This window comes from Pseudophryne corroboree, chromosome 5, assembly GCF_028390025.1.
Source record: "Pseudophryne corroboree isolate aPseCor3 chromosome 5, aPseCor3.hap2, whole genome shotgun sequence".
In the NCBI taxonomy this organism is placed as follows: Eukaryota; Metazoa; Chordata; class Amphibia; order Anura; family Myobatrachidae; genus Pseudophryne; species Pseudophryne corroboree.
In genome coordinates, this window is record NC_086448.1 from 233,380,969 (window position 1) to 233,407,619 (window position 26,651).

Genomic DNA, 26,651 nt, shown 5'->3' on the forward strand with positions numbered 1-26,651 from the left:
TTGGTAAAGACCCGAGGGGCCGTGGACAAACCAAACGGCAGCGTTTGAAACTGATAATGACAGTCTTGTATCACGAACCTGAGATACCCTTGGTGTGAGGGGTAAATTGGGACATGCAGATAAGCATCTTTTATGTCCAGGGACACCATGAAGTCCCCTTCTTCCAGATTCGCTATCACTGCTCTGAGTGACTCCATCTTGAACTTGAATTTCTGTATGTACAGGTTCAAGGATTTCAGGTTTAGAATAGGTCTTACCGAACCGTCCGGCTTCGGTACCACAAATAGTGTGGAATAATACCCCTTTCCCTGTTGTAGGAGGGGTACCTTGACTATCACCTGCTGAGAATACAGCTTGTGAATGGCTTCCAAAACCGACGTCCTTTCTGAGGGAGACGTTGGTAAAGCAGACTTTAGGAACCGGCGAGGGGGAGACCTTTCGAACTCCAACATGTAACCCTGAGATATTATCTGCAGGATCCATGGGTCCACTTGTGAGCGAGCCCACTGATTGCTGAAAATCTTGAGTCGACCCCCCACCGCTCCTGAGTCCGCTTGTAAAGCCCCAGCGTCATGCTGATGGCTTTGTAGAACCCGGGGCGGGCTTCTGGTCCTGGGCAGGGGCTGCTTGCTGCCCTCTCTTACCCTTTCCTCTGCCTCTCGGCAGATAAGACTGTCCTTTTGGTCGCTTGTTTTTATAGGAGCGAAAGGACTGCGGCTGAAAAGACGGTGTCTTTTTCTGTTGGGAGGGGGTCTGAGGTAAAAAAGTGGATTTGCCGGCAGTTGCCGTGGCCACCAGGTCCGAAAGACCGACCCCAAATAATTCCTCTCCTTTATATGGCAATACTTCCATATGCCTTTTGGAATCCGCATCACCTGACCACTGTCGCGTCCATAAACTTCTTCTGGCAGATATGGACATCGCGCTTACTCTTGATGCTAGAGTACAAATATCCCTCTGAGCATCTCGCATATAAAGAAAAGCATCCTTTAATTGCTCTAGAGTCAATAAAATACTGTCCCTATCCAGGGTATCAATATTTTCAGTCAGAGAATCCAACCACACTACCCCAGCACTGCACATCCAGGCTGAGGCTACTGCCGGTCGCAGTATAACACCAGTATGTGTGTATATACTCTTCAGTGTAGTTTTCAGCCTCCTATCTGCTGGATCCTTGAGGGCGGCCGTATCAGGAGACGGCAACGCCACTTGCTTTGATAAACGTGTGAGCGCCTTATCCACCCTAGGGGGTGTTTCCCAGCGCGCCCTAACCTCTGGTGGGAAAGGGTATAATGCCAATAACTTCTTGGAAATTAGCAGTTTTCTATCTGGGTTAACCCACGCTTCGTCACACACGTCATTCAATTCCTCTGATTCTGGAAAAGCTACAGGTAGTTTTTTTCACCCCCCACATAATACCCCTTTTTGAGGTACCAGCAGTATCAGAGATCTGCAAAGCCTCCTTCATTGCCGTGATCATATAACGTGTGGCCCTATTGGAAAATACGTTTGTTTCTTCACCGTCGACACTAGATTCATCTGTGTCGGTACCCGTGTCGACTGACTGAGGTAAGGGACGTTTTACAGCCCCTGACGGTGTCTGAGACGCCTGAGCCGGTACTAACTGGTTTTCCGGCCGTCTCATTTCGTCAACTGACTTTTGTAATGTGCTAACATTATCACGTAATTCCATAACTAAAGCCATCCATTCCGATGTCGACTCCCTAGGGGGTGACATCACCATTACCGGCAATTGCTCTGCCTCCACACCAACATCGTCCTCATACATGTCGACACACACGTACCGACACACAGCAGCCACACAGGGAATGCTCTAATCGAAGACAGGACCCTCTTAGCCCTTTGGGGAGACAGAGGGAGAGTTTGCCAGCACACACCAAAAACGCTATAAATGTATATAAACAACCCTAGAAGGTGTTGTTTTTGATATAAGCGCTTTTAATATATCAATATCGCCAAATTATGCCCCCCTTCTCTTTGTTACCCTGTTTCTGTAGTGCAGTGCAGGGGAGAGTCCTGGGAGCCTTCCTCACCAGCGGAGCTGAGCAGGAAAATGGCGCTGAGTGCTGAGGAGAATAAGCTCCGCCCCTTTTCCGGCGGGCTTTTCTCCCGGGTTTTAAGAAAACTGGCCTGGGTTAAATACATACATATAGCCTTAATGGCTATATGTGATGTATTTATTTTGCCACTAAAGGTATTTAATATTGCTGCCCAGGGCGCCCCCAGCAGCGCCCTGCACCCTCCGTGACTGAATCAGTGAGACGTGTAGCAACAATGGCGCACAGCTGCAGTGCTGTGCGCTACCTTCATGAAGACTGAGGAGTCTTCTGCCGCCTGCTTTCCGGACCTCCGTCTTCAGCGTCTGTAAGGGGGATCGGCGGCGCGGCTCCGGGACGAACCCCAGGAGGACCTGTGTTCCGACTCCCTCTGGAGCTAAGTGTCCAGTAGCCTAAGACTCCAATCCATCCTGCACGCAGGTGAGTTGGAAATCTCTCCCCTAAGTCCCTCGATGCAGTGATCCTGTTGCCAGCAGGATTCACTGAGATTTAAACCTAAAAAAACTTTTTCTAAGCAGCTCTTTAGGAGAGCCACCTAGATTGCACCCTTCTCGGACGGGCACAAAAACCTAACTGAGGCTTGGAGGAGGGTCATAGGGGGAGGAGCCAGTACGCACCATGTGATCCTAAAAGCTTTATTTAGATGTGCCCTGTCTCCTGCGGAGCCCGCTATTCCCCATGGTCCTGACGGAGTCCCAGCATCCACTAGGACGTTAGAGAAATGTTGCTACTTTTATATAAATACTAATAATCATAATGTGTTTGAATTGTGATTGCAATGGGATTCAAGAGATGTTATGTTACACTAATACGCAACCCATGTTACATGGACAGAAAGAAAAAGGATGGGATTTTGAGCTTCATAGAAAACCATGCATAATGAACTGCCTTTATCTGACATGCTACCTCATCCAGGTGAGATATTGTTTCCTGTGCATGCGGTATTTCCATGCTAGATATACCATGCCATAAGGTAATAATTACCGCGTGCTCTACAGTGCCAACACTTTTACTGTAATGAAAAAACATTCTAGAAAAAAGCTCAAATGACTGAGTTAGAAGTCTTGCTTTAGCTTTTCTAAGATGCAGAGATTATTACAGAAACTAAAAGACTTTCAGCAGTATTAGTAATGAACAGTGTTAATGCATGAGACTCCTACCCCTGTGAAGGAAATATAGAAAGTACAGCAAAGGGAATTTGTTTAATGGATCCTCTAGTAGCTGTCAAGGTCACTTACTAAGGCACGTGTATCTGTATTCAAGGGATTTATAAAAACGGCGGCTGGTTGTGGAATGGATGGCAAAAACATATATTGTAAAATAGGTTTATTTTGATTTCTATCACACAGCTGCATTTATTGGCGGGTGGATCGTCTGTGACTTTATGCAAATACTGCTAGAAAGTCGCCCCCTGGTGTACATCCATGTGTAAGGACTGAGACGCCCACTGTGAGCATCTGTACATGCTGTAATACCGCCTGGTGTGTCTTTAGGCACACCACCGAAACTTGCACCTTGCAACTTACAGTTATGGCTTCCTATGTGAGCGGTTGATCGCTGGTATATTCAACAACACATGCCCATGACACTTCCATAACAAGCCCATGAGATGGACCACCCCCTGTGTGCGCTAAGACACCTCCCTGTCACTGCTCAGGAACACCCACTACAATGTCAGTACACTTCTCTGTGTGTGGCTGAGACTGAAACAGCAACTCTGTACGGACCAATTGGGACGCATGCACAGTAGCAATACATTGCTCTACTACTTCTGACATCGGCAGCGCATCCGCCGCTGAATCAGGCCCAATGTCAGTGCAAACAGAGACGGGTGCAAAGATATATCCATGCCCAGAATTGCTTGATGGTGGTATTACTTATCATTATTTTTCTTATATATGTAAATAAGTTATAACTACAATTACTAATAGTATGAAATTGTTTAATACACATGACATTAGGGACACAATACATTTTGGGATAGAGCTGTGGGGTCAGATAGGACTATAAATGTGACATAGGTGGGTAACAATCAGAAATATTGGCCTGGAAATTCCATGTGCAAAACACTATGGAAGTCTCTACAATGATGGCAAATAAATGGCCTAACAGTGCAGTGTGAAATTACGCATGACTGTGTCATTTAACCCTACAATTTCCAGCCTTATTTGCTAAAGCCAATACGCAGAGGCATGTTAACATACAGATGTGCCCTCATACTGTACATCTTGCCTCAATAGGCAATGCAGCGAGAGATGCCTGGCATGAGTGACCTGACAGGTCCCGTGCAGCTCCATTAGCGTTGGGCGTCTTTTTTTGCTGAAAATGTGTCTTATGCGCATCGCTATGCGAATGAGATGCACAATAGACTCTACTTTTCCCGGAAAACACTGTAGCATAACATTTCATATGCAGAAACAGTCACGGTCACACACAGACTATAGGCATGTCACATTTCATTTTAATGGGCTGCATGTGCATCCTATTCTCATCATTTTGCGAATAAGACACATTTTAATGGAAAAAGTTGCAGGAAATAGATGCTTGGCGCTACCAAGTCAAGCCACGTCTAGAAGGGCACATATGTATGTGTGCTGTAATAACAGTAGAAATCAATATCAATTCAAGAATAAAACACATTTATGATCATATTTATGATCATGTGCCTGGGTCTGTCTGCAGTACTGATGGGAGGAAAGAATTCATTGGAAGTAGTGGGTTGGTGGTTTTGGCTATATATAACTTGCAGTTTGTAAAAAATGTGCTTTGATCTATCGTATATTCTATATTACATCTGTTGAATATTTTGATGGGATTGCCTATTACTACAGTAGTATGTAGAAATGATCGTAGGTTTTATAAATGACATTTGAGTAACTACTTTCACCATGCCATTATGTCATCAGTTGAGTGTCTCTGGTGAAGGAAGGTAAACATGCCATGAGGTGCTTGGTATTATGAAGTGCATATTGCAAAGTTTAGGTTGATATTTGACATCACATTAAAGTTTTACCATTTATGTAGTTGATGCCTATTGTGAAATATTCTGGCTCTGTGGTTGTGGATGTCAGGGAAAACCTGAAATATACAGGCAACCAGTAACATCCAAGAATCTCAATAGAAATATATGGATTTGTGCATTGTTACATAAAAGATCTAAATTCAATCTGAGTGTTCCAAAGCTGCATTGAGTTTGGCTTGGTAGTCCAGATTTTTGGCATGCATGATCCACTGGGATGCGGTCATCTCTTAACATAAATGATTGTGAAATAACCGCACTGAGTTGTCATCTAAGCATATAGGATCTTGGCCTAATGCAATGGTTCTCAAACTCAGTCCTGTGGACACCAAACAGTTCATGTTTTCCTGCGGATCTTTAAAATGTGCCAGTTGGCAATACAACTGTGCACCTGCTTAGTGACCTGGAAAACATGAACTGTTTGGGGTCCTGAGGAGCGAGTTTGAGAACCACTGGCCTAATGTATCACAATTTTCCAGTTATAATAGAACTGAAATATTGCATGATATCTACTGTATACACCATTGGCCTGATTCAGGTCCATACATAATTACAATAGAAAGCATGTACTGTAGCAACGTACCAATGGCTGGCACTTTGCGCATGCGCAGTAAAGGGTCCTACATTGTTGGACTCACTACGGCTACAGATGTAAAGTGACTGACAGTTTGCTGTCATTTGGGGGTGGGGAGGGGACAACGATGAGCTCAGATTCACAAAGCAGAGGAAAGGATCTCCATCTTCTGGCAGAGATTTCCTGGCCTCTTAGTAAGAGCTGTGGCGGCTGGCTTGCATGACCGCATGGTTCACACAGCTGGTCGATGATGTCGTAGGTGATCTGATGCTGCATCCAAAGTATGCAGGAGACATCTACTTATACCAGATGCCTCCTGCTGTGGATCATTAGGTTCAGTAGGTCAAGCCAATATGGTCGATATTCAACTGGTTAACAGGGTCAAATGGTTGTCTGGATCAACAGGTCGACATGTCAAAGGTAGAAAATTGAAAAGATTGACAGGTACAAAAGGTCAACACAGTCAAAAGATCAACATGGAAATGGTCAACACAAAAAAAGTTTACATAAAATTTTTTTGGGTGTCATTTTCAATGTTAAACCACATGTAACCCCAAACAGTGTACCGCTTCAATTTCCACGCTTCGGGCAAAGTTACTATTCCCGAACGTAGTCCACGTGGATGTAAAGGATGAAAGAGTTTTAAAAATAAAAATAAAAAAAAACTTGCGTCAACCATGTTTGTTGGCCATTGTAATGTCGACCATTTGAGCCTGTCGACCTTAAGCACTGTTGACCTTTTACATGTTGACCTTTTGTATAGTAAAGTTATACTGTACAATGGCGATGCAAGCCACCGTGTTTACACAGGGCAATGAAAGGCCCTTTCTTTCCTCGTAAACTAATAACACATGCACATATCAGCACACAGACAGCGTGCATATGTACAGTTTTGTTTGCAAGTGTCCCATTAACTCACATACAATTTGAGCTGAAAACAAAGCAAACTACAGTATGACATCAATACCTTTATATGCTACTGACGTTACCACTACTGAAGTTCCCACAGTGCTTCTCCCCCCTACAGGAAATGCCAATAATCCACAGCAAAACTAACATCTTCCAAAATATTATGTGAAATCAAGCTTTTGTGCACCAGATTGCCAAATATGCTAATTACAATGGAATTAAATTATGTTTTCAGGCTCCTTGACAAAAAAGAAAGAAAAAAAAACAAAAGCTTCCATGCGCTGTCAATTTTATGAACAAAATCCAGCAGATTTCCCATTGTTTTGGCAAGCTCCAGTAGGATACACAAGAGGAAAGATGGGTATATGCTTTCTGCATTAATATACAGTTGTAACACATACTGTATGAACTGGCAAACACTTAGCAAGTACCAGTGATGTTGTTGGTATATGAAAAGATGCTACATATGGTATGGCTATACCTGCAGGAGGATACATATGGCATCTTACCTCCCACCTGTCCCAATACAGTCCTGATTTAGGACTCTGTCCCTCCATCACGATGGGGCCAGAAGGTTGTGAGATATCTCCCACTCATTGCTGCTCTGCCCAGCAGGCATTTGAAGGGCTTTTTTAAATGAGGATAATAAGATGGAGGTGTGAGCCGTCACCTCAGAAGCACTGGGCATTACCTCTGATAGTTGCGACCACCATTATGCTTAGTCCCTGCCGCCTTGTCCCAGCAGTCTCACGAACTGCACCTGGATCTCTAAACTGAGGTGGAGGATTTTACTGGGGGGGGTACCTGCAGCCCTGCGGTAAAATCCGCCACTGGTTACGACCACGCCCCCACACTGCCAGATACCTCAAAAGATAAAAGGACTTGACTTGATACCATTATGCTCATCAAGCACAACACTCAAGAGCAGCTTATATATATATATATATATATATATAAAGAAAAAACAATAGATACAGCGCTGGTTATTTAAATGGAACACAATTTTTTTTTTATATATATAAATATATATAGGTGGAACCAAAAGTCACTCTGTGAGTGCTCAAAGCACTAGATCCTCCTTAGATAATTTTGGATCGCTGCTCCCCTTAGTCAATCCGAACTCCCACGAAGATGAATATCTGTCAATAAAACATATAGAGGGGGCGCTCCATAGTGCATAAACTTTTTTTTATTTTAAAATCAAACAAACACGTAAGTGCTTAAAACAAATGTAGCTATTACACTCGTACCAGAAGGCAACCTGTGTGGGCTGGTTACCACATGATTCCACAGATAATCACCAGGCAGTACTGGAACAAGGGTCAGACCAAATCGCGATGGAATCCTCCACCCGCCGGCGGCGATTTTCCTGAGACTCACGGGCAGGATTACACACGTCCGTGACTACTCGCTCAGTCAGCTGCAGGGATTTTCGATACGTCACTCGACTCCGCCTTAACGCGTTTCGTCATCGACTTCGAAGTCAGGTTGCCTTCTGGTAAGAGTGTAATAGCTACATTTGTTTTAAGCACTTACGTGTTTGTTTGATTTTAAAATAAAAAAAAGTTTATGCACTATGGAGCGCCCCCTCTATATGTTTTATTGACAGATATATATATATATATATATATATATATATATACACACTACACCTGACTTTAATATACTCTTTGCAAAAGTGCTGTAAAATATGGGGTTGGTAGAATAAGTAAGGTAACCTGTCATGTGTGTAATGTTCTCCATTTCATTCTAATTTCCTGCCAAAGCAGGTAGTTCACTGCTTTCCCTCACAGCCATTAGACTGCGCCTCATATCAGTCACACTGTCTCAACATCAGTTGAAAGATGGTGGGCTGGTGGAAGCATGGTCAGATATTAAGTTGCGCAGTGTGATTAGACTTCTGTATCTAAAAGGCACATCAGCAGCTGAAATTCATCGCCAACTTGCCAAGGTGTACGGTGATAATGTCATGTCAAGTACTTCGACTGCATGTAGTCTGTGGAAACCTGTTTTTATGTAGTTAGCTGGATATACAGGAAACTGGTTTGTTCTAATCAAACTTTATGTATTATAAGAAATAATGTACCTTCGATATGCATTAGGAGGGGAAGGTATCAGGATCCCGGCGCCCGCATTGCAACCCATGTCAGGATCCAGGCGTCGTATTCAGAGCAGTGTCGGTAAATCTACTGCCAGGATCCTGACCGGATCCGTTTTAGGAGTCCTCTGGCATTGCTGAAGATCATCTATAAATGCCCGTTTTCCAGCAAAAGCCTGATAACTAATGTGAGTGCCCGTTCTACTCATGTGCAAGTTGAAACCAGTATCCTGTATTCTGATTTTACGACAGCCCCGGCAACGGTCATCTTTCGTACCGGCACGAGATCCCTTTCCCGTACGCACTGAGCGTTTGACACTCCCTTAAGTCACGGGGGTTCTGACCTGATCGCACGCAGCAACTTTTTGCTGCCCGTGCGATCAGGCAGACGCCACCCATGGAGGAGTGTTTTTTTGCATAGCAAGGCTGCGATCGCTTGTGCAGCCCTGCTTTGCAAAAAAAGTTTTGGGTAGAACAAGACAAGGGTAAGAGGTACTTACCCTGTGCGATCATTCCAGCGTTGTAGGTCCCGGAATTGACGTCAGACATGCGCCCTCCAAATGCCTCGACATGCCTGCGTTTGGATCTCCACACTCAGGAAACAGTGAGTTGACACCCGGTTCCGCCTTCCTCCTGTCAATCTTCTTGCGGTCGCCACTGCTACCGCTTTCTTCGTTAGCAGCTGTCGCCAGGCAATGACGCGCCTGCGCAATGCGGCCATCGTGCATGCGCAGTTCCGACCCCCTAAGTTGCTAAGAATAGGATGGACATACGTAACAATGCATAAAGTCACTTGTGCATGTGCTGTATGCAAAAACTTGCTGTTCGCGTCCGTGAAGAGATGTCCATGTGACTCAGCCCCATTGTCAGCAATGCATGGTATCAACAGCAGAGTTACTGTGGCAAAGAAATAGTGCTCTAGGCTTTTTGGTCTTGTTATTTTGCCGTTGTCAAATTAGGGGACTTTGACAAATTAAACCCCCCAAAAAACAGCTCATATGCGCTAAAAATCAAACCGCAAAGGAAGCATACTTACCTACTTTTGATGCCTACTAGGAGAGGAGACGCGGCAGGAAATAAAAAAAAATTTGGGAGGGGGGGGGGGCTTGTCGGGGGTTTGGCATGGACATCATCAATCCCGGGAAGGGTGCGGGACTAAAATGATGCAATTCACGCCGTTTTAGCCCCTCCCCACTGTGAATGCCGGAGATTATCTCTCCATCCAGCTTGCTTCAATAGAAGGCGGGCAGGATACGGGATATCTGTCCGCTCTTCCGGGGGTGCTACCCCAAAAATCGGGAGCTCCCCGCAACTTCCGGGAGAGTAGGCAAGTATGAAAGGAAGGGAACCTAGTTTTATCTGGAAACAACATAACAAGACGTTTCCAACATGTAACTGTGGACTTAGGTATCACATATTTTTGTCACTTTAAGTTTGCCAAAGGAAAAACACTGCTCAAGCAATAAACATGTAAAGCACTTCCACATGCAATTCATGAAAGCTGTAGGGAAAAAATGATGAATTATGTAACTTATTTTAGTCTAGAAACATGGTTTCATTTTTGGAATGTTTTAGATCTGACTCATTCTTCTTAAGAGTTTCATAAAAGGAGATGTCAAGATAACTTGCTGTATCCAAATAAATTGTAAATATAATCTTATGAATGCTATTGCACTTACTGAATTATAGCTGCCAGTATTCCTACTAGTTTGCCCGCTAACCCCTTGTACAGTATATTACCTCCTCACTAGAATGACATCATCTGAATTTGATGCAGACTTGAAATGGTGGGTAAGAGGACTTTGAACAAGGCCACTTTCACCAGCCCATTTACAGTATGGTATTACAATACCTTGCTATTTTTGTTGGTAGACATAAGAGCTTCCCTGTAATAAAACTGATGACGTCTGCATAATTAATTAAAATATCATGAGGTAACTAAGCAATTTGGTGTTTCTGGCTATGGGATGTAAAGGTTTAATAATATTATGTTGGTCTGGGCATGCTTGTGTGCATTTGGCACCATGCATAGAGGTGGAGTAATCTTTGGCTCCGTGCAGTGGGGGCATGCAATGTCCACCATAAGTCTCCTTGAATTTTGTAATGAATTTGTTTTTTTTGTGATAGCTATGATTCTGCATAATTATTGGGGGCTGGGTACGAAATGCCGGCAGTCAGGATTCCGATGGTCAGAATCCCAATGGTCACCATGCTGATGGATCCCGGGGAGTATTTTAACTCTAACCCAACCCTTCCACAGCCTAACCATCCCCACCTGCAGCCTAACCCTAACCGTCCCATCCTGCAGCCTAACCCTAATCGTCCCCACCTGCAGCCTAACCCTAACCGTCCCCACCTGCAGCCTAACCCTAACCGTCCCCACCTGCAGCCTAACCCTACCCGTCCCCTCCTGCAGCCTAACCCTAACCGTCCCCACCTGCAGCCTAACCCTAACCGTCCCCTCCTGCAGCCTAACCCTAACCGTCCCCACCTGCAGCCTAACCCTACCCCGTCCCCTCCTGCAGCCTAACCCTAACCGTCCCCACCTGCAGCCTAACCCTAACCGTCCCCTCCTGCAGCCTGACCCTAACCGTCCCCACCTGCAGCCTAACCCTAACTGTCCCCACCTGCAGCCTAATCCTAATCGTCCCCACCTGCAGCCTAACCCTACCCGTCCCCACCTGCAGCCTAATCCTAACCGTCCCCATCTGCAGCCTAACCCTAACAGTCCCCATCTGCAGCCTAACCCTAACCATCCCCACCTGCAGCCTAACCCTAACCGTCCCCACCTGCAGCCTAATCCTAACCGTCCCCTCCTGCAGCCTAACCCTAACCGTCCCCACCTGCAGCCTAACCCTAACCGTCCCCTCCTGCAGCCTAACCCTAACCGTCCCCACCTGCAGCCTAACCCTAACCGTCCCCACCTGCAGCCTAATCCTAACCGTCCCCACCTGCAGCCTAACCCTACCCGTCCCCTCCTGCAGCCTAACCCTACCCGTCCCCTCCTGCAGCCTAACCCTACCCGTCCCCTCCTGCAGCCTAACCCTAACAGTCCCCATCTGCAGCCTAACCCTAACCATCCCCACCTGCAGCCTAACCCTAACCGTCCCCACCTGCAGCCTAATCCTAACCGTCCCCTCCTGCAGCCTAACCCTAACCGTCCCCACCTGCAGCCTAACCCTTACCATCCCCTCCTGCAGCCTAACCCTAACCGTCCCCACCTGCAGCCTAATCCTAACCATCCCCTCCTGCAGCCTAACCCTAACCGTCCCCTCCTGCAGCCTAACGTTAACCTTCCTCCTAGTGCCTAACCCCAACATTAAATCTAACCCTAATACTCACTGTCGGGATCCGTTGGCATTGCGACCATCGGGATTCTGACTGTCAGGATCCTGACTGCTGGATCCTGGCTACATCCCAATTACAGGGCATGGAAAACATGCCAAAACTGATTTGTGATAAATAATTCTGTAGTTTACGATGAGTATCAATAATTGTGTGACGGAGCAACATTGTTAAACATTTACAATGCTGTTGTTGCTAATTCTCTGCAGAAGCAAATTAGAAGAAAAATGTAATTCATGCAAAATTCTATAAATTTCTTCCATTTGTAACTCACCCATGCAGGAGACCTGTCGATACCCCTTATGAAATCTACAGTCCATATTTCCTGCTATCATTTTACAGTACCTCTCTTCCCTGTCCCAAAAGGCAGCTGACTGTCACCCTTGATTCTTCCTTCTACCTTACTCACCACATACAGGGGAAAGAAAACTCTTAAAGTTGTCTTTCCTCTTGTTCTACTAACAATAAATACACATAACTCTAGGGAGCAACACCGGTCCCACATATGAGTTCCATACTAAGTATACAACTAGTTCACTATTAAAACAGATTCATTTAAATCCGTGCCGGTTTTGCCATATAAAATTCACCTGTGGGCAGGTGAAATCCAGTGCGCCATTTCCCCAAAAACCCTCTTCTCAGCATATACAGACTATGGTCCTGATTTAGAGTTGCAAGCAAAGCAGGCGCTCTGGAAATAAATGTGACAATAGTTGGTCACATCTAAGTGACATCTGTAACAATAGTTGGTCACATCTAAGTGACCAAACTGGCCTCATCCATCCACTTTTGAAAGTAGCCGTAGCACCCATATGCATCAGCCCTATCCTTGGTGCAAGCAATCCAGCTGGAATCAGATGGATCTCTACATATGCACAAATCACAATTCTGTCTCTACGCCCTTGGCACTCTTTCATATGTGCAAATGCTTTGGTGGAGTCCAGCTACATCCACTATGCTGCAAGTGCAAATGCTTTGGTGGAGTCCAGCTACATCCACTATGCTGCAAGTGCAAATGCTTTGGTGGAGTCCAGCTACATCTACTACGCTGCAAGTGGAGTTGTGACACTGAGATCTGTAAGACTCTGATAGGCCCGGATCTTCACATTTTTGGCTGGACAGTGTGCATATACGGCATAATGGAGCACATGTGCAGTACAAACACGTAGTTCGGCGCTGTGATAAGCAAGCACTGAATGCGCAGTCATCAATCAGATGTGTGGTCCCAGTGTGACTGGTAAAGTGACATGTTAATTCATCTGTTATCCTTGCAAATAGCAACTATAGCAGATGTTAGTTTTCAGGGAATATTTGATAAAAAAAAACCCTGAACTACATCATGAGCACTGATAACTGTGGCTTAGAAATTCATACATCTAGTTTGAGGCATTTTATTACAACTTGTCTATTACTGCCAACTGTTGAATTGGGTGCTGCAAGAAGCTAAAATCTCACGTTGGCACATGCAGAATTGCACATGCATTTTTGGCTTATGTATTATTGCCCAAAGGGCAGCTGGATGGTGGATATACAGTATATTAGTGAGTGTAAAACTGAGAATGTTGCCATAGTGTAACTTTTTTCATCTTTCCCTGCAGCCAATTAGAAAGCTCAGAAACCCTATTGCCAATTTCTTAGCCAATAATCGGTTCAGAATAAACACTGTTTGCAGCCTTGATTAAAACAGATTAGCTTCTCAATGGCTAATATTTAACACCTGCGGGCTCACATTAAATTATACTCTCTTTGAAAACTAATTCTCTGAAACACAATAAATATTGCCCATTTCTTTGCAGCTGCAGCTGAATCTAAAAATAAAGACTTACCATGAAATGTCACTTTGGGCTGACAGCCAGGGAACACAGAATACTGTGATAAAATAGGCCAATGCTGGGCCTGTGACAGACCACACAGGAGTTCACATATGACACACAACACAGCCCCCATAGATTACATGTCAGATATGGTTGGGCTAAGAAAAGACGACTTCAATATCATTCATCTATCTGGCAACAGGATCGGCTTCCAACATAGAAAGGCAACTTGCAGTCAGTAACTTTTTTAACCAGTGACATAAACAAACAAGTATTTGCTGATCAAAGATTTTATGCATATACAACGGTTTAAATCGTACATTAATATGTCATATAAACATTTGATATCTATTCCTTTTATTTGACTCTACTTTTGTGTTACTGAACCATGCACTGTAATACACATAAGAAGAAGAAGAAGAAGAAGAAGAAGAAGAAGAAGAAGAAGAAGAAGAAGAAGAAGAAGAAGAAGAAGAAGAAGAAGAAGAAGAAGAAGAAGAAGAAGAAGAAGATGCTAAAATCAGCTGCATGTGTTTCGTGCTTAGCTTTGGAGAAAAAAAAACCAATTACATAAAAGGTTTAGTTGTTATAGAACTCATTGTACTGTTTTATATAAGCTACAATAATATGTTGTAATATGCCATTCTACACCAACTTGCTTCTAATTAAGTTCAGACAAAGGAACTTAGGTACACTTCAGCAGTACTGAGGGAATTCTCAATCACATTAGCTGTTATACAAGGATTATCACAAATTTCCAAACACGGGTTGATGCAAAGCTCTCCGGATATATCTAAGCGAAAAGTATCACAGACAGCAAAGTAAAGAAATCCTTGGGTGTTAGTTAAGCTCACGTAATGACTTATGTTTGGTTTTTTGAAGATTAGAAACAACTAGCAATTCATAATATATGTTCAAGACATCACTAAGTCACCCTAGCTACTAATTCAAACGTTTAATCATGGAAATGTTAGAAACGACTTTAATTCAGCCAGGGTATCAGGGTAAATGAAATGACAATATGTTGCCTGGAAGACTACAGCAGGAGTTACATAACCCTAACATAAGGTCTTGCCGTAAGTAAGAATGTTATGTAAGAGCAGGCTCAAGTGTCAGTCTGAAACGGAAAGAAACTTTACAGTTGTTTTGTTTTATCCTATTTAGCTAATAGTGATAAAAATCCTTTCTATACATTAATATCTACCTGCTCATCTGACATGTGTGGTACACTCTTTGAGGTTCATGTAGCTTAAGAGGCATTTTCAATCAAAAGCATATAAAAAAAGATGCAATTCTGGGTATATGTCTCAAGATGCACCCAGCTCTACAACAGCGGCATATGCGCCAGGTTTACACCACGAGAAAACATTAGCATTTGCACTTGGGGGTATATTTACTAAAAGTCCATTTTGATTTTCAGTCGATTTTGTGTGACAGGTATTTACTAGAGTCAAATCAACTGAAATAGAACTTTAGATTTAAAAAGAACTACAATAAAACCTTCAATACTTTAACAAAGACTTAAATTCCTAACCTATATTTACTAATAGTTGATTTGAAATGAGAAGGCTTAGTTAGTTAGTTAGTTAGTTAGATAGTTAGTTAGTTAGTTAGGTAGTTAGTTAGCTTGGTTTGTGATTATGGGGTATATGCAATTGCGGTCGAATTCGCGGCAATTTTCGCCGTTTTTTAATTCGACTCAATTCGACAGGTGAATCCCGGAAGGTGGCTTCCGGAATTCACCATATTCAATGAAAAACGGATTCGCCAGAGTCGCGGGCGAAAATCGGCCGATTTGGCGGATTTTGCCGCGATTTTAAAAAACGGGAAAAACTCGAAAAAAAAAATGGCGTGGGGTCCCCCCTCCAAAGCATAACCAGCCTCGGGCTCTTCGAGCTGGTCCTGGTTCTAAAAATGCAGGGGAAAAATTGGGCAGGGATCCCCCGTATTTTTAAAACCAGCACCGGGCTCTGCGCCTGGTGCTGGTGCCAAAAATACGGGGGACAAAAAGCGTAGGGGTCCCCCGTATTTTTAACACCAGCATCGGGCTCCACTAGCTGGACAGATAATGCCACAGCCGGGGGTCACTTTTATGCCGTGCCCTGCGGCCGTGGCATTAACTACCCAACTAGTCACCCCTGGCCGGGGTACCCTGGGGGAGTGGGGACCACTACAATCAAGGGGTCCCCCCCCCCAGCCACCCAAGGGCCAGGGGTGAAGCCCGAGGCTGTCCCCCCCCATCCAATGGGCTGCGGATGGGGGGGCTGATAGCCTTTTGTGATAATAAAAAGATATTGTTTTTTCCATTAGTACTACAAGTCCCAGCAAGCCTCCCCCGCAAGCTGGTACTTGGAGAACCACAAGTACCAGCATGCGGGAGAAAAACGGGCCCGCTGGTACCTGTAGTACTACTGGAAAAAAAATACCCAAATAAAAACAGGACACACACACCGTGAAAGTAAAACTTTATTTCATACGCCGACACACACATACTTACCTATGTTGACACGCCGACTGCCACGGTCTCCGACGATCCGAGGTACCTGTGAAAAAATTATACTCACCTTCCAGCGTCCAGAGGTACATCCAGGTCCAGAGATAATCCACGTACTTGGCAAAACAAAAAAACGAACAACGATCCATACCGGACTAGAAAGGGGTCCAATGCTTTCACATCAGACACCTTTCTCCCGAATGCCGGGACATCACGTGACTCCTGTCACTGAAGTCCCTTCAGCCAATCAGGAAGCGCTACTTCCGTGGCGCTCATCTGATTGGCTGTGCGCTGTCTGTGATGTGACAGCGCATCGCAAAGCCGCTCCATTACTTTCAATGGTGGGAACTTAGCGGCTAGCGGGGGGGTCACCCGCCGGTCAGCCGCTGACCGGCGGGTGACCTCACCGCTAGCCGCTAAGTTCCCACCATTGAATATAATGGACTGGGCTGTGCGATGCGCTGTCTGCTCAGACGCACAGAGCCAATCAGATGAGCGCAACGAAGTTGCGCTTCCTGATTGGCTATAGAGACCTTTCTGTGACAGCTGTCACTGACAGGTCTCTCTGCATTCGGGGATAGGGGTCCCATGTGTCAGCATGGGACCCCTTTCAGTCCGGCATGGAGCGGGTGTTCGGTTTGTTTTTTTCTCCAAGTACGTGGATTTATCTCTGGAGCCTGGTTGAGGTGAGTATATTGATCTTTTATTTTCAGGTACCCCTGGATTCTACATGGAGAAGAGGACCGATGTCGGCGTGTGAACATAGGTAAGTATGTGTGTGTCGACGTATGAAATAAAGTTTTACTTTCACGGTGTGTGTGTCCTGTTTTTATTTGGGTATTTTTTTTCCAGTAGTACTACAGGTACCAGCGGGCCCGTTTTTCTCCCGCATGCTGGTACTTGTGGTTCTCCAAGTACCAGCTTGCGGGGGAGGCTTGCTGGGACTTGTAGTACTGCTGGAAAAAACAATATTCTTTTCATGATCACAAAAGGCTATCAGCCCCCCCATCCGCAGCCCATTGGATGGGGGGGGACAGCCTCGGACTTCACCCCTGGCCCTTGGGTGGCTGGGGGGACGGGACCCCTTGATTGAAGGGGTCCCCACTCCCCCAGGGTACCCCGGCCAGGGGTGACTAGTTGGATATTTAATGCCACGGCCGCAGGGCACGGCATAAAAGTGACCCCCGGCTGTGGCATTATCTGTCCAGCTAGTGGAGCCCGATGCTGGTGTTAAAAATACGGGGGACCCCTACGCTTTTTGTCCCCCGTATTTTTGGCACCAGGCGCAGAGCCCGGTGCTGGTTTTAAAAATACGGGGGATCCCCTGTCAATTTTTCCCCCGCATTTTTAGAACCAGGACCAGCTCGAAGAGCCCGAGGCTGGTTATGCTTTGGAGGGGGGACCCCACGCCATTTTTTTTTAGGATTTTACCGTTCCAGCAATAAAAAAAAAAAAAAAAAAAAAATATTTTAAAAAATATATAAATAATATTTGTGCCTCCAAAAAAAAAAAAAAAGTACCTAATCCCTTCTAATATAAATAGATCTGCTATTCCCAAAAAAAAAAACACAAAAAAACCCATGTTTAAATTTTTTTTATTTGTTTTCACCCTCCAAAGTGTGGCGGATTGAAAATGACGAATTTGCTGTCTAAAAGCACTGCTGTCGAATTTCCAAACTTGAATTGAATATGCTTTGGTCGAATTGCAGCACTTATATCATTGCAGAAAAGTCGAATTTGCAAAAATTCGAATTTCAAAAAGTCGAATTTTGAAAGTCCGTTTTTTGGTCGGAAAGCACTGAATTGCATAGGCGAATTTTTTTTTTGGTCGAAAATGACCCGAAATTCGACAATTTCGGGAATTCGACCACAATTGCATATACCCCTATATGTGTAACAATGCCATTGTCAATTTAGACCCCTATGAGTATTATCCACAGTCAAAGGTATGGGTAAAACAGCACTAATGATTCTATATTCTAATCTTACCTTCAGTAATAAAGTCTAAAATCCACAGTGATATGCAGACCGAACCTTATAGAAGAGCTCTATGTCGCCATCTACTGCCTATAAATAGCACTGTAGAATTCCTGCTCTTTTTAATATCTATGAATGTTTTGTGCACATTTGCATGTTGCCCACACATGGGTGTTACTTAAATTAAGAGCAATTGTACTGGAATTCTCATTGCTGGAGATGCATTAATTAACAGTACATAATACATAGCACACCTCAAAGCATTTGCCCTTATCCCTGTTCCCACCACACTGTTTTAGCAACATTGACATTTGAACCTAGAATAAAATATACGTGAACCTTCTGGACTGACTGCAAATTAAATAATCTTAATATGTAATATACCTCACAAGTTCTATTTTTTAAGTCTATTTTGTGCCTTTAACCTCCAGATGGCCCAAAACTGTTTGTTAAGCACCTTAACTCAATCAGCTATGATTGCAATTTGGAGCAATCTACTGTACATCAAATCATGTGAAATTTAGAAACATTTAATTAAAAATGCATTTCCATCAAGAATATATATACAGATGCGTCCTCATACATCTAGCATTAATACACCATGTAGCACGGGGTGCCCGGCGAGGTGCCCGGCGTGAGTAAGCTGCCAGGTCCTGTGCAGATCTGCTAACGTTGGGTGTCTTGCAATGTGACTAGGACGTATGAGGAGACTGTGCTGATTAATTTGATATATGACACTTGTGTATTGTGTATGCCTGAGTCTGTATATGGAGCAGAACAGAACTTGTATTGTATAAAAAGCTCCGGCTGCTGCATTGTAGCACTACATGTACAGATTCAGATTATCAGTCACACACAATATACAAGTGTCACATACCAAATTACTTTATTCCGCAACATGGTGTAATTGTATTATCTGTATGGGTTTCCTTCATGGCAGGACTGGCCATATGGCGCTTATGGCAAATGCCAGAAATGCTTATGGTCTGATAGGCCGATCTGTGGCCGATCAGCTCTGCTCAGCTGCACGGCACACATAGAGATAGGGGCTGGCCTAGCAGCTCCCCCTCCAGGCGATCTACTCGGCCACCTGGTATACAGATAGACGGGGGGTGCCGCGAGGTCAGGATACTGTGACTTGGGGTACACCCTCTTAAGTTGTGGCCATGCCCCCATGTCAGGGCTGTTTTACAGTCCCAGACAGTCCCAGTTTCCTTTATGTGCTCCGGTTTCACTACAGAATAATGCTAAGTACATGTGTTAATTCGATTCAGATCGAATGGATCCTAGTGTGCAAGTGATTTAGTGCCTATGAGAGAAGAAATAGATTGTAAGTGCCACTGGTTAAGCAACTGATATTAATTAATAAGGATTATCTGACTAGAAAGCGCTGAGCAATATGTTGGCAACATATATAAAAAGCATAATAATAATGAATAAGGAAATGCAATAGTGCTATGTACTCCATTTTCTCATACGTTTGTCACACTTTGATCACCCATAGCTGAGCAGTAAGCAGGATGAACTTACAGATTCACGTTTTCCTTGGGATTTGCTGAGAGAACGAGAGCGGGAGATGTTGCTGAAGAAGGAATCTTTCTTCCCTGCTGAGAGAGGAGGAGAATCTGTGTGGTCATGGCTTCCGGGCAAACTCTCAATGCTGGGAGATGAAGTCATGTTCTTGGAGCCTTGACCTGGAATGAAATACACAGAATTGAAACCTACAAGAACAGCTTAGCTCAGCATTTAAGTATTGATTTGGGGGAAGAAATCAGTGTTACACAAATGCTAAAGAAAATAGGTGCAAATTAAGGAACCATTAACGATCACACTCAGTATGGTCTTTACTTTGATAATTAAACGTCATAGATATAATGAGAAAAGTTAGGATGAAACTGGTTTGATAAAAGCTAGCTCTCCTGGTTTTCATCCATAGCAGTGATGAATCCAACAGATGACAAGCTGTGCCATCCTCACAGGACAATGACGTGGTGTTAAGTTAGAAAGATGGAAGTAAAAAACCATACGTAACAAAAAGCAAAATTACAACTTGCTGCACTATTAAAAAAGAGCAAAATGGCAAATTTCATAGTGAACCTGCCGCGTGTTTTTTAATCTACGTCCAAACTTCCGTTTCGTGAATCAGGACCAGCGGTGTAAGGTCACAATGGGGGCATTACCAACAATGGAGGCATGTTTATGTCACAGTGGGAGTTATCACACTCACTGTGAGTGTGCCCAGTGCTGCTGACCCGTGTCCCTCTCTAAACACTTTCTCATTTCAGCATAGCGTCAACAAGGGTGGGAGGAGCCGAGGCATACACTGCTGCACAGAAGAGGAACATGAAGGATAGCTATGGTGACTTGGCATAAAGGAGGAGACCAGAGTATGATGTAAAGGAGGTAAGCATCTTCATTGTGTGCGTGCTACTACACAGGACCCCACATCCTGGATGGCTTAGCAAATACCTTTAGGTTAGTCTGCTCAGGCTGCAGCTTCTTGTTAGGAATGTCAGTTAACTAAAATAAAAACAAAAAACAAAGGGGGTGTGTGAATTAATAACTGGTGAGCTGGGTTGGGCATGTGAGGGAAAAGCTGGTAGTTAATGGGGGAGGGCTATGTGAAAGAAAAAGTGATGGCCCTGCGTGGCATGAAATGAAAAAACCTGTCATACAAAGGGGAATGTGAGAGAAAAGTTGCTGGGCCGCAGGGCATGTGTGGAAAAAGCTGATGGGCCACATGGACATGTGAGGGTAAAACTGGTGTATAGTGGGCATGTGAGGGAAAGCTGGCAGGTAGGACATATAAAGTAAAAGCTGGTGGAGATTTTTAAGCTTTCATGATTTTTTATTTTTCTCTGATCTATAATGACACAAACAAATCATGAAAATATGTCTGTAGCAGGTTTATTGTTACAAGTTGTCTGTTTGCTTTCCAAAATGTAACACTTGGAACCTCTAGAAATCTTGCATTTGTCCCTGGACAGCAGTGGAGTCTGGCCAAAGTTCTACACTGTGACTAGTATTGATTAAAATGCATACGTAGGATTTACATCTTGGAATTGAAAATCAGCTACTTTATTTGTTGCAAGACTTTCCTATGTGATTCCAGCAGTAGGCCTTGCTACTCCCCTGGTTTTCTGCAATAAAATAATAGTGCAAAAAAACAGGACCATGCACTACTTGAGTCCTCTAGTCTCCAGTGACCGGCAGTGTAGCAATGTTTTACATCAAGTCATCGACAAACCTGTGTTAGGCGCCGGGGTCCGCAATGTCCGCGCGGCCCGGCGGCTAGCAACTAGGGACGCCGTGCGCGTTCAGCCACCGGCTTCCTAGCAACGCTAGACGCCGGGCGCGCTGAGCCGCACGGACCCTAGCAACGGAGACGCCACGGGCGGACCGCGTTCCCCGTTGCAGGGTCTAATTGCACACACACTTGTCTTCTGGCCGTGCAGCAAGGCAGCTGCACGGCATTAATACCAATCAGGCTCTGAACAGCTGATTGGAGGACTCCCTGCTAAATACCTGCTCAGTGCTGCACACAGACGCCGGTAATAGCTTCCTGCATGCTGCTTTGGTTTGCTGAACGTCTGTTCCTGTCCTGCTGTATCCGGTCATTCCTGTCCTCAGAAGTTCTGTATCTTGGAGTTGTCATCTCATCCCAAGAAGTCGTTTGGTCCCCTGTTGTCCTCAACGATCACCAGAGAATATCGTGTGGTGTTCGTGAGTTACGGCTCTGCCGTAGGTTGCGGCTCAGCTGCTTTATCTTTATATTCTGTTTCGGAGCATTTGCGGAGGGTTCCGCTTCCACAAGTCCTCTCCGGAACTCGGCGGTGCCGGGTAGGAGAGTGGACAAGTGGATATTTTGGTTGTCCTTTTCCCTGGCGGTTTTTACGCACATATTCTAGTTTTTAGTTTCTTGTAGCCCCTGGCCTGGTTGTTTAGTCAGAGGGCCCCTTGTTATCACCCTGTCTCGGATTTCCCTTTGTCTCCCATTAAGACCTGAGGGGGCATCGGAGTTGGGCGGACATAGTCCGCCCTTCAGGCGCGGCTGCCGTGGGCTCAAGCAACCATGGTCTCGCAGGGGATTTCTGACAGCACGGGCGAGACAACGGAGTTAGGGCACCAGGGGCTATTTTCCATTCCCGCTCCCTTCCCCAGCATTACGTTCCAGTGCTCCGGTCCTCGCAATAAGATCTCCTCAGACCAGAGTGCTGGAATCATAACAACCTGGAGCCAAACAAGGAAGTCATAATGCCGCCAAGTGCGGCCTGGGGTCATGATCGGAGCACTAAAGACATTATTCAGCATCAAGAACACTTTTCCGAGCCTGAAGCCAACCTTGGAGGCACAGCTGTCCCTCTACAGGGTAAAACACATCACCCAATTTGACCTCCAAATTTCTGTACACAGAGTTATAACCACTTAAAAAACACTAGTGATGTCTGGCGCTATTGTATATAAATATATATATACATATATATATATAAATATGTGTAATTGCGAGTGGGTGCCTATATACACAGTCAAACCCACTCCACACAGGTATCAGGGAATTAATCCAATACTCTCATACCTCACAAGATCTATCCAGCAGCAACAAAGGTGAAATGGCCTGTGGATATGGCCAACACAATCCACCCGATTTTTTTTTAAAAAACGGGTGTGAACTAAAACAAACAAAAAAAACCCCTTGCGCTATTCAGACTCAATTAGAGGCAACAAGGCTTGAATAATCTCAAATAAGATTATAATTACAAGATGATTTTATTATCTATAAAATTTATCAAATATAAACATATATAATTCATTAATAACTGTAACATGTGCATAAACATAAAAATAAAACTAAAACATTGATAATAATACAACTACTAGTGAGCATAAGAGGTGGATCATATAACTAACAGTGACCACAGTGGGCTAGACACTGATAACATCCTTGCTTTTAATTTTCAAATAGGACCTTCTCATCAAATGTGTTCATGAGTCATTCATAATTAGATATCATATGGTGTAATATATTTGAAGCCTTTGTTTAAAGATCTCTCAATGAATAGAATTCATCCAATTGCTCACATATACTGATGGTGCTTTACTTGTGGGATATCATTCAAAAAGGTCATGGAGGAAGTAATACACACCCGGGACTCTTAGTGCATCGCAAGCACCTGTGAGAACAAGGTTCCCATCTCAATTGCCACAAATGATGTCCTCCGTCTCCCACTGAAACTGGCTCCCGTGAGTCTGAATAGCGCAAGGGGGGTTTTTTGTTTGTTTTAGAGTTATAACCAACCTTGGACTTTACCCAAAACAAAGAGGTGCCAAAAACTATCCCTCTACAACATGCAAAGCTGTTACCCACTAGACCTGCTGATTTTTTTTTACATCTTTTACTAATCTATCTACCCTCACATGTCACCAACTGTACCCCACATAAATGTCACCCACTTTCCAAGAGTTTGTCATCAGGGCCAAAATAAGCACTTGGTTGCTTTGACGAAAATGTCCAGGAGACTGTCCTAGACTTCTGACAGTCTGACATTATCCCTGAAGCTGGGCCATTCACAGAAGCAGCAAAATGAGCCAAGTATGATGGTGTGATTCATGTGCCATGGTCCACACTCCATACTGTGATGATGCAATTTGGGGAGTTATGAGCAAATTGCAACAATAAGGCCACAGCTTTAAGGGGCTCCCCTCCACATTGCTCGGAAAGATGTTGCAACTGTCAGATTCAATATTTGTTTTTGGCCTGGAACGGGATCCACTGGGCAGCTGACTGTGGCTGGAATGAATGAAGCTTGGTGGAGAGAAAATACTCATGCACACATATAAGTTAGACAGACAAGAGAGAATGATATATAGGTATAGTCTGGAGGTGCTTCTAGACTGTGAAAGCTTAGGACTGATACGCAAAGGTGACGAGAGGGGGGGAGCAGGTACTAATTACACAGCCCAGTCTACTGGAGGGGCCCGGGTCCACTGCCTCCCCTCCCAAGTATATCTATACTTACGGCAAGTGCCATCTTCCCAGTGATATCTTCAGATGGTGCCCGCACATTGAAAGCAAAGACTCTGGCACTGTGTCAGAGTCTTTGCTGTCTAGTCCACATGCACCATATTCTCAAATAATCCTGGGAAGATGGAGCTGGCAGAGAAGGAGAAACCCGCTTCCTGCAAACAAGGTAGGAAGTTGTAGCCCTCCCCCGCGTCCTCTCCTGTCCCCCCTCCTAGCATTAGAATGGTGACCCCTGTGGAGCACAGAATTTTTTTTAACATTCTATTTTTTTTAGGGGGTGTGGGAATGCTCTCTTTTTAAGCCACACCTCTGTTCATTACCGGGGCCCGGCGTGGCACTCTACGCCCCAGCTTGTACTTGGAATTTAAGATATGATCAGAGTGCTAGAAGTAGAAAACTATGAGTCCAGATTCTGAACACACCACTGTTTGTCTCGCTGCAAAAAAAAAAAAAAAAAAATTGGAAGAAGCTACCATGGATCATAGGGTGTGGGGGCTCCCCTGGAAAGAGATTTACAGTGAGCTTAATAGTGATAAAACAGAGTCTTTCAGTATTATGTCAATACATTGTTTCCTGGCTTCATGGCCAACACAAACACAGAAACCGTTACAGAACACAAGGATCAGCTGTCTGCTGAATCTGCAATCTACCATGACTAAATCTCCATGAACGGGCAGCTCAGCTGGTAAAGAGGAATATGATAATACAACTTGTGACCCATTGCTTTTCATCCACTTAAGAGCTTTAGGCTCTCTGCAGGCTTTGTAAATATGTTTTTGAGTACTAATGTATATAGGATGTTACAATGCAATGATCAATGTAGCAGTTATATTTTAGAGTTCTTTTCATTTAAAAAAATATATACAATCCTACTGTAACTAGGGGATTATTCCAATCCACAGAAAAAATAAGAATTTACTTACCGATAATTCTATTTCTCGTAGTCCGTAGTGGATGCTGGGGACTCCGTAAGGACCATGGGGAATAGCGGCTCCGCAGGAGACAGGGCACAAAAGTAAAAGCTTTAGGATCAGGTGGTGTGCACTGGCTCCTCCCCCTATGACCCTCCTCCAAGCCTCAGTTAGGATACTGTGCCCGGACGAGCGTACACAATAAGGAAGGATTTTGAATCCCGGGTAAGACTCATACCAGCCACACCAATCACACTGTACAACCTGTGATCTGAACCCAGTTAACAGCATGATAACAGCGGAGCCTCTGAAAAGATGGCTCACAACAATAATAACCCGATTTTTGTAACAATAACTATGTACAAGTATTGCAGACAATCCGCACTTGGGATGGGCGCCCAGCATCCACTACGGACTACGAGAAATAGAATTATCGGTAAGTAAATTCTTATTTTCTCTGACGTCCTAAGTGGATGCTGGGGACTCCGTAAGGACCATGGGGATTATACCAAAGCTCCCAAACGGGCGGGAGAGTGCGGATGACTCTGCAGCACCGAATGAGAGAACTCCAGGTCCTCCTCAGCCAGGGTATCAAATTTGTAGAATTTTGCAAACGTGTTTGCCCCTGACCAAGTAGCAGCTCGGCAAAGTTGTAAAGCCGAGACCCCTCGGGCAGCCGCCCAAGATGAGCCCACCTTCCTTGTGGAATGGGCATTTACATATTTTGGCTGTGGCAGGCCTGCCACAGAATGTGCAAGCTGAATTGTACTACACATCCAACTAGCAATCGTCTGCTTAGAAGCAAGAGCACCCAGTTTGTTGGGTGCATACAGGACAACAGCAAGTCAGTTTTCCTGACTCCAGCCGTCCTGGAAACCTATATTTTCAGGGCCCTGACAACATCTAGCAACTTGGAGTCCTCCAAGTCCCTAGTAGCCGCAGGTACCACAATAAGCTGGTTCAGGTGAAACGCTGACACCACCTTAGGGAGAAACTGGGGACGAGTCCGCAGCTCTGCACTGTCCGAATGGACAATCAGATATGGGCTTTTGTGAGACAAAGCCGCCAATTCTGACACTCGCCTGGCCGAGGCCAGGGCCAACAGCATGGTCACTTTCCATGTGAGATATTTCAAATCCACAGATTTGAGCGGTTTAAACCAATGTGATTTGAGGAATCCCAGAACTACGTTGAGATCCCACAGTGCCACTGGAGGCACAAAAGGGGGTTGTATATGCAGTACTCCCTTGACAAACTTCTGGACTTCAGGAACTGAAGCCAATTCTTTCTGGAAGAAAATCGACAGGGCCGAAATTTTAACCTTAATGGACCCCAATTTGAGGCCCATAAACACTCCTGTTTGCAGGAAATGCAGGAATCGACCGAGTTGAAATTCCTCCGTGGGGGCCT

General features: G+C 44.6%; 1 protein-coding gene across 7 annotated transcripts in view; it reads right to left on the reverse strand.

The window, feature by feature from the left end:
* The window catches only part of TBC1D5 (TBC1 domain family member 5), a 1,053,329-nt gene that overhangs the window by 130,449 nt on the left and 896,229 nt on the right, over positions 1-26,651 (reverse strand). For all 7 annotated transcript variants that reach the window (XM_063922184.1, XM_063922178.1, XM_063922180.1 and 4 more), the window contains one exon: positions 19,839-20,002. In XM_063922184.1, the coding sequence (XP_063778254.1) occupies positions 19,839-20,002 (164 nt within the window). The remainder of the gene's footprint in view (positions 1-19,838; positions 20,003-26,651) is intronic.